A 16,245-nucleotide genomic window follows, 5' to 3' on the forward strand; every position below is an offset into this window, starting at 1 on the left:
GGTGATGAGCCGGTCTGCTTACTTTAACCACATTTAGCCATGTTTAGCTGTGAAACTTGCTAACTAGCACATAATTAAGAAAGGCGATTTGCAAAGATGCAAAAAAACCCTTACACTCACTTCTGCTGTAGGTGAAGGTGCATCTCAAATGATTTGCGCAAACAGAGACGTAGATCGCCAGACGCATTTCTTTCTAAAACAGAAGTGACGTTAATACTCTCTGTTTTCAGCGGCTCAGATGTCAGAAGTAAATGATGACTGCGATGTTCATTATTGCATCCAACAACGCAACACCTCAATCGCTCGATCGGAGACATTCTTGTTTTCCCCTGCACCGGAGTCAAAACAATGGCAGAGTCGGACTGTTCACAACTCATTCAGGGCGGGTCTAAGGTGGGACGGTCATGTCAGCCATCGTGGGAGCGGACTTTGTTGGTGTGATGTCACACAGACAAAAAGCTGAGAATGGCCTGATTTAAAAAAGGGGATATTTCTTATAAAGATTATAAAAATCCACCAAGTGGTATTTTTGTAATCTTTATAAGAAATATCCCCTTTTATAGGGTGGTTGTGTACACACACTGCCAACACACATTTATGTTCAGACAACATGACCCCTTTAAAAATAAAAGTAATGTTATATTCTGGGTAAAAATAAAGTTACTAAAGATAACATTATCAAAATAAAACATTTTTTTTTTAAAACAACCTAAATTTGTTACTTGGGTATTGATAAGTTTGATGAATGGTGCTTAAGAAGTTTAGTATGTCATTTGTTATTTATTTGTATTTGTAGTTCTGATAAAACATATGAGTAAACATAGCAAAAAAATATGGTTTTGGCCACTAAACTCCGGGGCTGAAAATAGACCTCACTCCAGCCCTGTTTAAAAATATCTATTTATTGATTTATTGGGTCCTTTGATATGTCCTGCCCAAATATGGGAAAAAAGCTTTTTTTTTCTTTTTTTTTTTTAAACTTATTTTATTGACAAAGTTATAACTTTTTTATTTACTTTTTTTTCTATCTTGTGGTGAAATATGAAAAGGTTCTTGACAAGCTTTGCAAGATTTGACACATTTCACATCCTCCACTGAGATTTCCCTTTTCCCCACTACTTCTCTCAATTTATGTAATAAGTTGTTTGCCGTTTCATATGTATTCATAACACAGATCATAGTATCCCCTTCATGATGCTGTATGGCTTTAAGTGAAGATGTATGAGTAATTTAGCTATAGGTCTGCAGCTTTATAAATAGTGATTGATGTCACATTGAGGTTAACAACCATTATAAGGGAACTTTCCTCAGTTTAACGTCTGTTAAATGTTGGACGCAGAAAATCTTACCTGACAGGTTAGCTTTGGTCACCGGCGGTTGACTGCTGACTGGTGATCTTCTGTTAAGTGAAGCAGGAAAATAAATACATTAGTAAGACAAAAGCAGAAATGCAAATTCACTAGAAACTAATAATTAAATCACCAACTGAGCACAAAGTATCTGTACATTTGTTACCAAGCAAATAAAAAATAAATAATTAAAAAATGTATTAAATCATCATCAGACATTTACTATTATGATTATAAGGAGGAAGTTCAATACAGTAGGTTAGTTTAGCATTTATCTAGTCTGACAGAAAGTCATATTAAGTGAGTTCTGCCCTCTTGTGGTATTTTCTCACATTACATTTCATGCAACGTAAATATCACTCACTTGCTCGAGGGGCACTGGACATTTGTCAGGATGCTGAAATTATTCCTAACAGTGCGAAGACTTGCAAGCACCTATTGAACAAAAAGACAGCAACAAAGACATGAAAGGACTTGAAACAGTCCACACATCAAATCAATTACATTTTGGTCTTAGTTTTCCAACCCAGAAAGTGAGAGCCAAACGTACCTGAGCAAATGGAGTGACTATCAGGTCTTCACCGTGTCTGAGAACCAAATAAGAAAGAAAAAACACAAAAATTGTACATAATACAAAACCCATGTGCTGTATTGTCCATGCTAGAACAAACTGAAATTCAGGTAATTATTGTATTAGTTCTTTACTTCAAGTACTTTATGTTACTTCTTGTCAGTATACTGAGAAATATCTCAAAACTGGAAAATCTCTAAGGTTTAAATAAGTTATGTTATGCATTATTTCTGCAATGCTTCTGTAGTTTCTCTACTGTTTGTACTGCAGCTGCAAAGAGTTGAATGATTTATTGCAGAAGTGCTCAGTCCTATTCGTGGAGATCTATCTTCCTGCAGAGTTTAGTGTCAAACCTGCTCAAACACACCTGCCTGTAGATGTCTGGTGAACCTGAAGACCTTGATTTACTGATTCAGGTGCGTACCGATTGAGCTAAACTCTGCTGGAAGTTAGATAAAGTTTCAGAACTTTCCTTCAGCTCAGCTAAGTGTTCTTAGAGATGTCCTAAAACCTGACTAAAAAATCCAAACTTAAACCATCACTGCACATCTGCCTAAATTAAAAATAAATTAGTTAGTAAATTTCAAAGGGATAAATGTTAACAAGTAAGAAATTATTAATAAATTCATTTTTTACAAAAAGTAAAACATTTACTTTCATCATGTACTTACGTACATCATATCACATACAACTAAAGACTTGTTTAGTGGGCTTCCCTCAGGAATAAATAAAACTAAAAATTAAATTAAATTAAAAGCAATAAACTAAATGAATATTAAAATAAATAAAAGCTAAAATAAGTAAATAACTAATAAAACATGATAAAAACAAAAACTAATATATATATATATTCAGAGGGGGTGTACTCATTAATGCTGTGCACTGTGTATGTATATGTATATATGTATATATTCAACTCAAATTGTGAAATTTGTGTATTAAATAAATTCAATGCACACAGACTGAAGTTTAAGTCTTTGGTTTTTTTAATTGTGATGATTTTGGCTCACATTTAACAAAAACCTACCAATTCACTATCTCAACAAACTAAAATATACTTCATAAGATCAATAAAAAAAAAACAATTTTAGTGAATTTTTAGTGAAAGTATGTTCATTTACTGTATATGTACTCAATACTTGGTAGGGGCTCATTTTGCTTTAATTACTACCTCAGTACCTCAGGCATGGAGGTGATCAGTCTGTGGCACTGCTGAGGTGGTATGCTGAGGTTCTTTGACAGTGGCCTTCAGCTCATCTGCATTTTTTGGTCTCTTTTTTTTTCATTTTCCTCTTGACAATACACCATAGATTCTCTATGGGGTTCAGGTCTGGTGAGTTTGCTGGCCAGTCAAGCACACAAACATCAGGGTCATTTAACCAACTTTTGGTGCTTTTGGCTGTGTGGGCAGGTGCCAAATCCTGCTGGAAAATGAAATCAGCATCTTTAAAAAGCTGGTCAGCAGAAGAAAGCATGAAGTGTAAACTTGGGCTATGAGCTTCTCCACCCTTCCTTCAGACTCTAGGACATTGGTTTCCAAATGAAATACAAAACTTGCTCTCATCTAAAAAAGAGGACTTTGGACCACTGGGCAACAGTCCATTTCTAGGGGCAGCCGTGGCCTAACGGTTAGGGAGTCGGGCTTGTAACCGAAAGGTTCATGGTGTGTGTGTGCGTGTTTGTTCACTACTGTGTGTGTACACTTGGATGGGTTAAATGCAGAGCACAAATTCCAAGTATGGGTCACCATACTTCCACACCTTTTCCTTCCACTCAACTTTCTGTTAACATGCTTGGATACAGCACTCTGTGAACAGCCAGCTTCTTTGGCAATGAATGTTTGTGGCTTACCCTCCTTGTGAAGGGTGTCAATGATTGTCTTCTGGACAACTGTCAGGTCAGCAGTCTTCCCCATGATTGTGTAGCCTAGTGAACCAAACTGAGAGACCCTTTTGAAGGCTCAGGAAGCCTTTGCAGGTGTTTTGAGTTGATTAGCTGATTGGCATGTCACCATATTCTAATTTGTTGAGATAGTGAATTGGTGGGTTTTTGTTAAATGTGAGCCAAAATCATCACAATTAAAAGAACCAAAGACTTAAACTGAAGTCAGCAAATGTATAATATTCTAGTACTTAGTATGTCCTCCAGATCTTTAAGTTTACTGCTCTGACCCTTCTTGGCACTGACAGTACAAATTCATGACAAAATGCCACATCTGTCCTGTTTAACACCTGGAGGATGACCTCCTTAAATGCCCTGGTCTTTAATGGGGAGTGTTGCTCAGCTCCTCTCTACAGAATACAGATGCCATTTGACTTATTCCTTAGCATAAAATAGGACAATAAACTCATTTAACCTCTTCCAAGGCCCATATTTACAAAATATAGACTTCTGGGAATCAACACTCTGGTCTAAAGATACCAAGTCAATTATTTCGGATCCAAAAGCATCCAAAATGTTCTGGTGTTGCTAGAGGAGGAGTACAGTGAGAAATGCCTGGTGCCCACAGTGACGTTCAGTGGTAGTAAAGCCCTTATATAGGGATATATGAGTGCTGGAGATGTGAGGGAGTTGTGCTTTATCAATGCTGTCATCAATCACTGTGTGACTAGTAAACTTATATATCTTATATCACTGTATCTTATATCACTGTGTGACTAAGTAAACTTATAATATAAAAACTTGAAACAGAAGATGCTACCCTCCCCTCATTCCCTGCATTATTGGGCATATTTTTTCAGCATTACAATATAGATATTCATTCTCCCAAGGTGAAAATCCTTCAGTGGACATGTATTTTACTCAATCTTAACACTCTTGAGCAGCTGTGGTGGATTCTGTAGAGACGAGCTGAGCAAAACTCCCCATTAAAGACCAGGGCATTTAAGAAAGTCCTCCAGGAGTTAAAGGTGAAGAACAACAGAACAACAATTTACATATAATTTACTCACCCCCTTGTCATCCAAGATGTTCATGTCTTTCTGTCTTCAGTCGTGAAGAAATTATGTTTTTTGAGGAAAGCATTTCAGTATTTTTCTCCATATAATGGACTTCATTGGTGCCCCAATTTTAAACTTCCAAATGTAGTTTAAATGCAGCTTCAAAGGGCTCCAAACGATCCCAGCCGAGGAAGAAGGGTCTTATCTAGCTATTTTTCAAAAAAAAAAAAAAAATTATACTTTTTAAGCACAAAAGCTAAGCACACGCTCTGGGATGCACAATGTTACGAATTAGTGATGGGTTGTTCTTGAACGATTTGTTAATTTGGAAAGAATCTTTAATGTGACTCGGGAGTGATTCATTCAGTCACGCATGCGAAACATCCGATTAGGTTCTGTACTGGAATTAGTTCACCTGTTTCGAATCTTCTGGTTTTTTGAGTCATTCATTCATCTTATGGGGCTGTCACGTGATGAACGAACGACTCAAACCCAAAAACTTGTCAGATAAGAGGTGAGGTGAGCAAATCATAGACTGAAGACCAAGGTAAACAATGAATTAATCTTTTCTGTGTCTTATAGCATTATAGTTTTGTCTTGTTTGTAGTGTGATCAACGTTTGTGTAAGCAGTGTTAGGGAAGTAACACGTAACATTTTAATTATATTTTAAAATGAACGAAATGAACAAAATTACTCGAAAAAGATTTGTTCATTTTGCTGAACGAGACTCAAAGGTCAGAGTCAGTAAAATGATCTGAACTTCCCATCACTACTACGAATCATGTCTAAGTTCATCATCTGTGTACTCTGGCTCAAAAAGGTAGAGTATAACTTTAGAATCATCCAACATCATTGTACCTTTTGGTTTGTAAACAGCGTTTGACTCACTTGCACTTTCTTAGTCTTTGCGTGTTCACTTTGTAAACACTAGGTCTGTAGTTCCGCCTGCGTTCTGCATGATCTTTTGATATGATTCAATAGTACGTAGCATCGTGAATGCACATCCCAGAGCCTGTGCTACATGAGCTTTTGTGCTTAAACAGTATACAAATTTTTATTTTCTGAAAAACATGATTGATCATATTGCTAGATAACACCCTTTTCCTCGGCTGGGATCGTTTAGGGTCCTTTGAAGCCGCGTTTAAACTGTATTTTGGAAGTTCAAAATCTGTGCACCAATGAAGTCCATTATTTGGATAAAAATCCTGAAAGGCTTTCCTCAGAAAACATAATTTCTTCATGACTAAAGACAGAAAGACATGAAAATCTTGGATGACAAGGGGGTGAGTAAATTATTTGTGAATTGTTGTTCTGGAAGTGGACGTAGAAAAGTTTGTCATGAACTTGAACACTCAGTGCCAAGAAGAGTCAGAGCCGTATACTTAAAAGTTCTGGAGGACATGCTAAGTACTAAAATATTATACATTTGCTGAATTACATCTAGGGTGTACTCATTTCTGCAATCCTTATATATATATATATATATATATGTGATTTGATTTGTAGCAGGACTATTTTGATTGGTCTATTAGAATGCTGGTAAAGGTGTAAAGGTGTAAGGTTCTTACTCACAGCTGCTCTCCAACAAGGGAGGAGTTGCGAGAGGTGGATTTGGGTGAGAGGTCGTAGTCGCTGTCCGAGCGGTAAAGGAAAGACTCGCGCCGCTGACCGTGACTGGCCATGTTGGGATGAAGAACCAAACCGGAGCCCGGTGATGCCTGCAGGTCCAATGGACTACAGCCGATAGAGGGGCCATTCTCCACCTCCAAACTACAGAAAGACAACATAGTCATCACATGAATGAAAAAAAACTGTTAAAAATCTGCAAATGGAAAACAACTCACGTACTGCATTCAAAATCAATATCATATTGTTTAAATCCGCCTATAAATGGCACGTCAAAACAAAAGTGTGGTTGTCTCTATACAGAACAGTCTGACAGTTTCTTCCAGTCTAAGCTGACAGTTTACAACAAGAATAAGCTGAAAAGTGGACCAGACTGAATAACTTTGCAAAAGAGAAAACAGTGGCAGAGAACAGATCAAGAGAGATGAAGAGGGCAAAACAAAAGTTTAGAAAATGCTTTCCATATCTTTTGTTGCAAACAGCCAGAAATTTGGTTGCTGAAGCAAAACAAAGCTGACTGAGTCAGTGTATCTTTACTGAGTGAAGACTAATACAACATTTAGTTACAGAAAAAAATGCAAAAAAAAAAAAAATGCAAAAAAAAGAAGGCAAAGGAGACAGAATGATGTCAGAGTTTAAAAGAGAGACGCAGAAAACCACTGAGAAGAAAATAATGCAGTCAATGCAAGAGCTAATGGAAAACAACATTGAACAGAGATGAAAAGACTGATGGGGAAGAAAGGAATCGAGGAGAACAGGTCAAAATTGATGCTTTGAAGTGAAGGTCATTGAGCTGCCTGCATCAGTGAGAAAGCAAAGAGAACTGAACCATATGAGAAAGACAATTTCACTTCAATAAAAAATAAATACTAAAAAATGTTTTCTGTCTTGTCATATCAGGGAAATTAGGACAGAAATAAATTAATATATATATATATATATATATATATGAAGATGTTTTTCTTTAAAATAAGCATTTTTATCAGGCTCCTATGTATAGGTTTCCACCTAAGTACTGGTACTTCTGATTGGGCTGAGGCTGGGATTTAGCGAGTTTGAAGTAAAAATATTTGATGGATATATACTTTCTGTTGAGAGCATTCACTTAGTATCATTATCTCATTTTTGGTGGCTTTTAGAGGGTTTTGCGTCTGAACTCTTTACCAGTATTTTAAATTTTACACAGTATTTTGCATTGTGTTGTGTTTTAGAGTTTAGTTTCCATAAAATGAATGGTTAATATCTTATACAAAGAGCTGCTAAATATATTTTGCTGTATATATATATATATGTTTTTCTTATTTAGACAGTCCTGACAGTCCATATGAATCCATTCTGTGGTCTCAATTCAGACTTAATCAGTGTCGAAAATTAGATATGTGACCCTGGACCACAAAACCAGTCATAAGTAGCACGGGTATATTTGTAGCAATAGCCAACAAATACATTGTATGGGTCAAAATTATTGATTTTTCTCTCATGCCAAAAATCATTAGTCTATTAGGTAAAAATTATGTTCCATGAAGATATTTTGTAAATTTTTTACTGTAAATATATCAACACTTAATTTTTGATTAGTAATATGCATTACTAAAAACATAGTTTGGACAACTTTAGAGGTGATTTTTTCTAAATTTAGATTTTTTTTTGCACCCTCAGATTCCAGATTTTCAAATATCTCAGCCTAATATTGTCCTATCCTAACAAACTGAGAAATCTGAGCTGCTTGTTTTTTTCACAAAGGCTTACCAAAAAAAAAAAAAAAAAAAAAAAACTGGGTTGTTCTTTTTCACGTTTTCTGGATTGGTAGATGCCCCAGGGAACCGATTATAGCACTTAAACAGGGAAAAAGTCAGATTTTCATGATATGTCACCTTTAAGACCTGTGCTAATGTTTTATTGCTTAGATATTACAAAAGTGTCTGCTAGTCCATTGTCTGTTTTGGGCTGACATAATGAACAGAAAGAATGCAAAACAACTATAAAAGAAAGCACATCGAGAAGGCATCTCAGCTGACAGAAAAATAGGCCACAGAGCGGCACGGTTAAGAGGAACTGGGGGAAATGACATTGGGCCTCGTGCCAGAGGGTTGCGAAGGGTGTCTGACGACACATTCAAAATGGTATAAAAAGCTGTCAAAACCCTTGGGTAGAAGAGCCTAGCAACTATCACCTCCTCTTACGTGTATATGTGTGAGTGTGTGTGGTAATAGGCTGGTATTGCAAGAGTCTAGTTACTGCTGAAAATGCAGCATCATCATAAGTGCCGTCTAGAGGGCAGAAACTCTACAAGGAATTTGAGAACACAACAGTGGCGTTTTTTTGTACATTTTCTGAAATTGTTAATAGCATCTGCCCGTGGAAAACTCAGCCGCTGGGGTGTTGTTGATGGTTGCTAAGCTCTTCTGTGTAATTGTTAGGATGTTGCTGGGGTGATCTGGCTGATTGCTCACTTGTCCAAGTTAAAAGAGCTCAGTAGAACTGTGGAAGCATTAAAAACCCCATTCATTTTGCCAAGAGAATTTATTTTATGAACAATAATGCATTAAATCTTTAAAGACAGACCTACTATGAGACATAAGGTTGTTAAACAGTGATAAATACTTTTATAGAAATACTTTTTTTTAAAGTAAAGACTTCACTTCACAAATCTTTAACAGAGATCATCTAAAAAGAGTTAGATTGTGAAATATTATTCAATTTAAAAGAATTGTTTTCTATTGTAATATATTTTAAAATGCAATTTATTGCTGTGATGCGAAGCTGAATTTTCAGTGTCACATAATCCTTCAGAAATCATTCTAATATGCTAATTTGCTGCTCAAGAAACATTTCAGATAATTATCAACATTGAAAACAGTTGTGCTGCTTCATATTTTTGTGGAAATTGTAATACATCATTCATTTGAAGAGTTCAGATGCAAAACCAGCTAAAAGCCACCTCATTCAAAAATGAGATAATGATACTGAGTGAATACTCCTGACACATAGTATAAGTCCATCAAATACTTTTACTTCAAACTTGCTAAATTCCAGCCTCAGCCCAATCAGTACCAGTACTTACATAGAAACCTATACAAAGTAGCCAGAAAGAAATGCTCATTTTAAAGAAAAAAAACGTCAGATGGATTTAGAGGCTTTTGCATCTGAACTCTTCATTTATTATTCAGGATGTTTTTTATTATAAAATTCAAATTCAAAAGAACAGTATTTATTTGAAATAGAAAACATTATAAATGTCTCACTTATCAATTTAATGCATCTTTTGCAAAATAAAATTATTAATTTCTTTACTGCCCTTTTTTTAAAATTAATTTTTATAATTCAACTTAGTTTTCTCTTCCTAGACGTCTAAATTATTGGCTTTAAGTCTATATGTATATATTATTATATCATCATTGTAGATTCCGATCCTTAAAACTGCAAGCAATCTATAGTTTTTTTTGTTTTGTTTTGTTTTGTTTTCACCCATTTATCACCCACCAGGTGAAACTCCAGTTTTAAGTGCACTTACATGTAAGTGTAATACATAAATTTGGTAACACTTTATTTTAAGGTCCAGTTCTCACTATTAACTAACTATTAACTATGATAGTCAATAAACTGCTAATTTGTTGCTTATTTGTAGTTAGTAAGGTAGTTGGTATAGTAAGTTCAGGTATAGGGCTGGATTAAGTGATCTAAAATACGGTAATGCAGGCATTAATATGTGCTTAATAAGTACTAATAAACAGTCAATATGCTAATAATATGCATGCTAGTTAATAGTAAAGATGGGTCTTTAAAATAAAGTGTTACCAACAACACTTAAATGCCATACAAATTTCCCTTAGATGTGGACTAAACACTAATATGTACAGTGGCAAATACATTCATGATGGGGTTTTGATTAAAAAAAAACTCACAGTAAGACTCAATTAAAGTAAGGATCCAGCCAGACAAGGTTGCAAACACTGAGTCTTACCAGGTATGAGACACAGCCACTGTGAAGCGTCTGCGTTGGCGGACTGTTTTATTCACCACCAGCTTTCTGAACATGCCTGGGGAGTTTTGGGGCGCATCTCTTGCACCAGCTGCGAGCTCTTTCGCATCAGACTGACAGCCCGTGTCCAAACTGATCTCCATCTTCTGACTGACAGGGCTAATGTCAGCATCTTGTTTTAAATCCATGAGGAAGTGTCATACGCAGAGGTCTGTTAAAGCCTCGAATCCCACGGTTTGGCTGTAGAAGTGTGTGTTGAGTTTCTGTGTAGGCCAGACTCTGTTTCACATTCATTCTCTGTCACTATCTGCTTCAGTCCTACCCTTTCCCCTCTATCCTCCCCTCTTGCCTACTCGTCAGCTCAGCAAACACTCCCCTCCAAAGAGTCGCCTTTCTGGAATGTTCTTGGAGTCTTTACTTGGCCTAGTTTAGATGGAGCATGAACCTGATACGGATAGACAGGTGCGGATGGAGAGGTGATGTTAAGTCAGACATTTCTTAATACTTGGTATAAACAGCAGTGTGCCTTGACTGACATCGTTTGACCTATTCACCCAAATCAGGTGTAAATGGGGGCTAAGTGAACTGGACTTGATGTGGTTTCAGTCAGATTAAATCCCATAACCACAGGATTATTTATGGGTTAACTGTTGATGTATGATATGTATAATAATCAGGATTTCTGCAGGGTTTTTTTTTTTTTTTTTTGCTTCTTTGTGCTTTTAGTTGACAGGGCAGAGGAGATTGACAAGAAGCGTTAGGTGGAGAGAAAGGACTTGGATCAGCAAAGGACGCTGGGTCAAGATTCGAACCCAGGTCAACCAGAGGCACAATTGTGCTACATTTCAGCACGTTAACCACTAGGCTATAGGGACCAACCATTTAAAATAATTTTAAGATAATTTTAACATAATTCATCACTATGGTCTGTAAATGTATTTTTCTAATTTTAGCAATGTTTCAAACACATTTTGAAAGTACAACTTTCAACAGATCTACTTAACCCTCCGGTGTTGTTCGGTCATTTTTGACCAAAAAATTCATGTTTGGTTAAAATTTGATTACATTTTTTTTTACTTCATCTGAATGGCATGATAACAAACCATTAACTCCGGCTTTTGCCTCAATAAACTCCTAATTTGCTTCTTATTAATGGTTAGTAAGGTAATTTTCCACAAGTTCATATGATTCTTTAGGGTCTTAATGAGAAGTCTATAACATACTTTGGTTAGAATTTCTCAGTGGTAGTGTAAAAAACACCCTTTTTTACCCTTTTGAAGATAAAAATCAGCCCTTTTTAAAGCGAGCCTTTCTGTTCCTTTAAATGCTAATGTTTACTTTAGCCGCATTTAGTTGCGAAACTTGCTAACTAGCACATAATTAAGAAAGGCGATTGGCAAAGATGCTTAAAAAACCCTTATACTCACTTCTGCTTTAGGTGAAGCTGGATCACGAATGATTTGCGCAAACATAGACGCATTTATGTAGATCACCAGGCGCATTTCCTTAAAAAACGAAAGCTAAGTTAATCCTTTGCGTCTTCAGCGGCTCAGATGTCCAGAGTAAATGATGACTGCTATGATCTTTATTACGTCCAACAACGGAACATCTCAGTCGCTCAATCTGAGACATTCTTGTCTTCCTCTGCACTGGAGTCGACACAATGGCGGTCGGAGTCAGACTGTAACAGCTCAATCAGGGCGGGTCTAAGGTAGGACGGTCATGTCAATCAACTATCATGGGAGTGGCCTTTGTTGGTGTGACGTCACACAAACAAGAAGCTGAGAATGGCTTGATTTGAAAAAGGGGATATTTCTTATAAAGATTACAAAAATACCACTGGGTGAATTTTTATCATAATAGGGTGGTTGTGTACACACTGCCAATATACATTTATGTTTAAACAACATGTAAAAGTAAGTTTTGCATCCAATGACCGCTTTAATGAGAAGTCTATAACATTGTTTAGAATTTCTCAGTGGAAGTGTAAAAAACACCATTTTTTACCCTTTTACCCTAATGAGCTTTGCTCACCCCACTCATCTCATATGTGGGACGATGAGCCGTAATGTTTACTTTAGCTACATTTAGCCACGAAACTTGCTAACTAGCACATTATTAAGAAAGGCGCTTTGCAAGGATGCATAAAAAACCCTTATACTCACTTCTGCTGTAGGTGAAGCTGGATCACAAATGATTCGCGCAAACATAGACACATTTATGTAGATCGCCGTGCGCATTTCCTTCAAAAACTAAAGTTACATTAATTTTCTGCATCTTCAGCGGCTCAGATGTTGGGAGTTAATGATGAATGCTATGTTCATTGCTACATCGAACAACAGAACAGACCTCAAATGCTCAATTGGAGACAGTACATTTAGGGCGGGACTAGGGTAAGACGGTCGTGTCAATCAACTATCATGGAAGTGGCCTTGGTTGGTGTGACGTCACACCGACAAGAAGCTGAAAAGCCTGATCTGAAAAAGAGGATATTACTTATAAAGATTAAAAAATACCACTGGGTGGATTTTTACCATTATAGGGTGGTTGTGTACACACTGCCAACACACATTTATGTTCAAACAACAGGTAAAAGTAAGCTTGCATCTGAAGATCAGTTCAGATATTGGGTAGGATTAGGGATGTAGACTATGGTCCAACAAAATAGGTACTTTATAAGTACTAATAAACAGCAAATACCAATGCTAATAAGTAACTAGTTAATAGTGAGAATTGTTTCTTATACTGAAGTGTTACCATTACTTGTTAAAGGTTTTCACACTTGCAGTGAACACACACATATAAAAAAAAAAATTATGGACATGATTCGAAAAGGTTAGATGGTCCGCAGTGGAAATGAATGGAAACATTTCATATTGCACCCAAGCAAAATCTTACTGAAACCTACTTTTCTGAGATATCAGCCTCAAACTTGAAGCACAACTTCAGATTTAGATTTATTTTTGATTTTCTTGCAGTTTTAGAGTAAAACATGTTTTAGCAAAAATAGCAAATATATATTCCATATAAAACAATATTTTTGTGCATTTTTCATAAAAATAAACTTAAATTCCTGTAACTTTTAATTTAACTTTTTAAACATTGTTCATTTTAAAAATAATCTACCAAGGGTCTTCTTTAAAAAAGACGAAACGTAAGTTTTGGACTTAAGTGGACTCAAGATTTACAAAAGTTTAGGTCTGAAATTTCATTTTCAGGTCTACGCTCAAAAACAGGTAATAAATTGATCATAACTATTCCATAAATATAATTTAGTACCATAAAATCCTCTAGAAATATAAAATATTAAATAAAAAACATTATTAAATTAAAATATAGCACTTGAGTATCTCCGCTCCCAACTATTAGAATTGGAAACAATTGATGACACTGCAAAAAGGTGATTGTCCTATTCACCTTTTTTTTCTTTTTTTTTTCTTTCTTCTTTTTTCTCATTTTAAAGGTTCCTAATATTATTGTTTGAGTCTCCTACAACAGGTTTACAGTACATGCATGCAAGGTCAAACATGCTTTTATTTTCTCAAAATATGCATTAATATCACCTAATTTTCCAGTGATTCTCAAACGATTTTGAAGCAGTTCAGTACAACAGCCTGCTGTAATCAGTCTACCGCATACAGCGAGTGTGAGAAACGATACGCCCCTTGTCACAGTTCTATATTCTGGATGTTCAATAGAAAATATGAACATCTATTATTATCATAATCACAGGTTATGATTCAGTGGAGCCAGCTGGTCCAAATAAACCAGGTTCTAAGGCATCTTTCAAAAGCAAGCGTTTTGTGAATCCAGCATTGAACTCCCCAAGATTAGAGAAGCTCTTGTCAGTAAAAACATGTGTTTGAGGGCAGGTCAAGTTGTTCGCAGCCGGCCAATGTGGAACAAAGGTGGGCTTTATGCAAATGTGTTACACTGAAGTGGGATTTGAATTACTAACGACTCGTTCAGACTGTTCAGAGTCGATTCTTCTTTTGGGAGACAATAACTTTAGTGCACTTTCTGCTTTACAAGTTTGCAGATTGTTTATATTCACAAACAGCTACATTACACACTGCATGAAAGGCAATATTCGAAATGGCATGATAGGGGCACTTTAAATCAAGAATTAATTTACTTGAGAAGCAAAATTACATAATTTAAGAAGTCTTGTTTTATGACACACTGAGAATGAACTGAAACCAATAACAAATATTTGGGCTTAGAAAACTTCATATGCTTTAATTTGCATCTCAAGCAAAATTGTATCTTGATTTGAGGGTGTTTGAATATTAGTTTGAAAATACTATTTATTTTTGCAGTGCATGCAACACGACTTACATACAACCTTCTTCCAATTTAAGATTTTAGTCCTTAATTTGTGAATAGGAGAATTAACTTTTTAAACCCTAAATAATATACAACCCGCAAAAATAAGATCTGCCATTCATCTGTCATTTCATTATTTTCATGAAATTAAATTCACTGACTAAAAACTGATCATGAACAGACATGCTTATGCTCAAAACAAGCATACATTTTCAGTGTTACTGTGAACACTGGTTAGTGTGGTAGTGAAATCTAAAACGAAATTCTATAAAAAGAACTATTATTATAGGATCCAAAAAGACAATAATCTATACTGTAACTAATACTCTGTAACTGATATTTTTCAGAATTTATTGGTAAAACAAAATACAAAGTTAAACCTTGAATCATTTATAAGCTGTCACTATGTTCTGGTGTTGCATTTGCTGGATTTAAGAGTCATAACTGAGCTCACCTATCAGGCGGCACTGGCGTGATATCTATACGCGGTGGGGTAACGAAGCCCAGTGACGTGGGTCTGGAAACGTGATCTTCTTGAGGACTGCGGGCCCTCTCTGCCTGTCTCCATGACAACGGCGGCAACACAAGGGTTCCTGAGTGGCGTCTGGGGCCTCGCCAGAGATCCACACCCAACGTAGCTCCTGAAGACATGCATCCTGAGAGGTCCTTGATGTCCTAACATCATAAAAATAGAGCAGAAATATTGTAGCTGTCCACATACATGATCATGCACAATCAATGAACTCCTCAGGAAATTAATACATAAATATACAAATGAAATAATGTAGGCAATAATCATGTAATGTGGAGTACTCTACAATTTGATTCAATATGAAATCAAAATGGACCCTTTTTTTAAAAAAAAACAACCTTTTTTTTATAAATCCAGGTTCCTTAATTTTGAATGATTAATTAGGATATGTTATACCAAAGAACAAAATATTTCATCATAATGTACTAACATGCTTGGCTTCTGAATGGTCAACTACTCATTTTTAAGCCCTTAAACCACCTTTTATATAAAATCCAACAAATTTCTGATGGATAAAAGTCCTATCTCACATTATTTCCTCTTGTTGACTATCCTGTTTCACACAAAATAAAACAGATATGTGAAATAAGTCTCTTATGTGCACCAAGCCTGCAATTATATGATAGAAAATAAGATAAAAACAGTAATTTTGTGAAATATTATCACAATTTTAAAAGAATCGTTTTCTTTGTGAATATATTTTAAAATGTAATTTATTCCTGTGATCAAAGCTGAATTTTTAGCATCATTACTCCAGCCACATAATCCTTCAATAATTATTCTAATATGCTGATTTGATGTTTAATTATTATCAATTATTATTGGTGCTCAATTATTAAAAATAACTCTTATTATCATTATGATAAAAACAGTTTTTGCTGCTTACTATTTTTGTAAAAAATGATTCTGTGATGAATAG

General features: G+C 35.6%; 1 protein-coding gene across 2 annotated transcripts in view; it reads right to left on the reverse strand.

Moving 5' to 3' along the window:
* pde4bb (phosphodiesterase 4B, cAMP-specific b) overlaps positions 1 to 16,245 on the reverse strand; it is an 89,345-nt gene that overhangs the window by 43,641 nt on the left and 29,459 nt on the right. Inside the window, exons 3-7 of one of the 2 annotated variants that reach the window (XM_051132135.1) lie at positions 15,249 to 15,469; positions 6,433 to 6,630; positions 1,900 to 1,936; positions 1,714 to 1,784; positions 1,350 to 1,399 (exon numbers count right to left, since the gene is read on the reverse strand). In XM_051132135.1, the coding sequence (XP_050988092.1) occupies positions 1,350 to 1,399; positions 1,714 to 1,784; positions 1,900 to 1,936; positions 6,433 to 6,630; positions 15,249 to 15,469 (577 nt within the window). Of the gene's footprint in view, positions 1 to 1,349; positions 1,400 to 1,713; positions 1,785 to 1,899; positions 1,937 to 6,432; positions 6,631 to 10,450; positions 10,774 to 15,248; positions 15,470 to 16,245 lie in introns of those variants that run through there. The other variant, XM_051132144.1, reaches the window with a different exon arrangement.

This window comes from Labeo rohita, chromosome 2 (genome assembly GCF_022985175.1).
Source record: "Labeo rohita strain BAU-BD-2019 chromosome 2, IGBB_LRoh.1.0, whole genome shotgun sequence".
Classification (NCBI taxonomy): domain Eukaryota; kingdom Metazoa; phylum Chordata; class Actinopteri; order Cypriniformes; family Cyprinidae; genus Labeo; species Labeo rohita.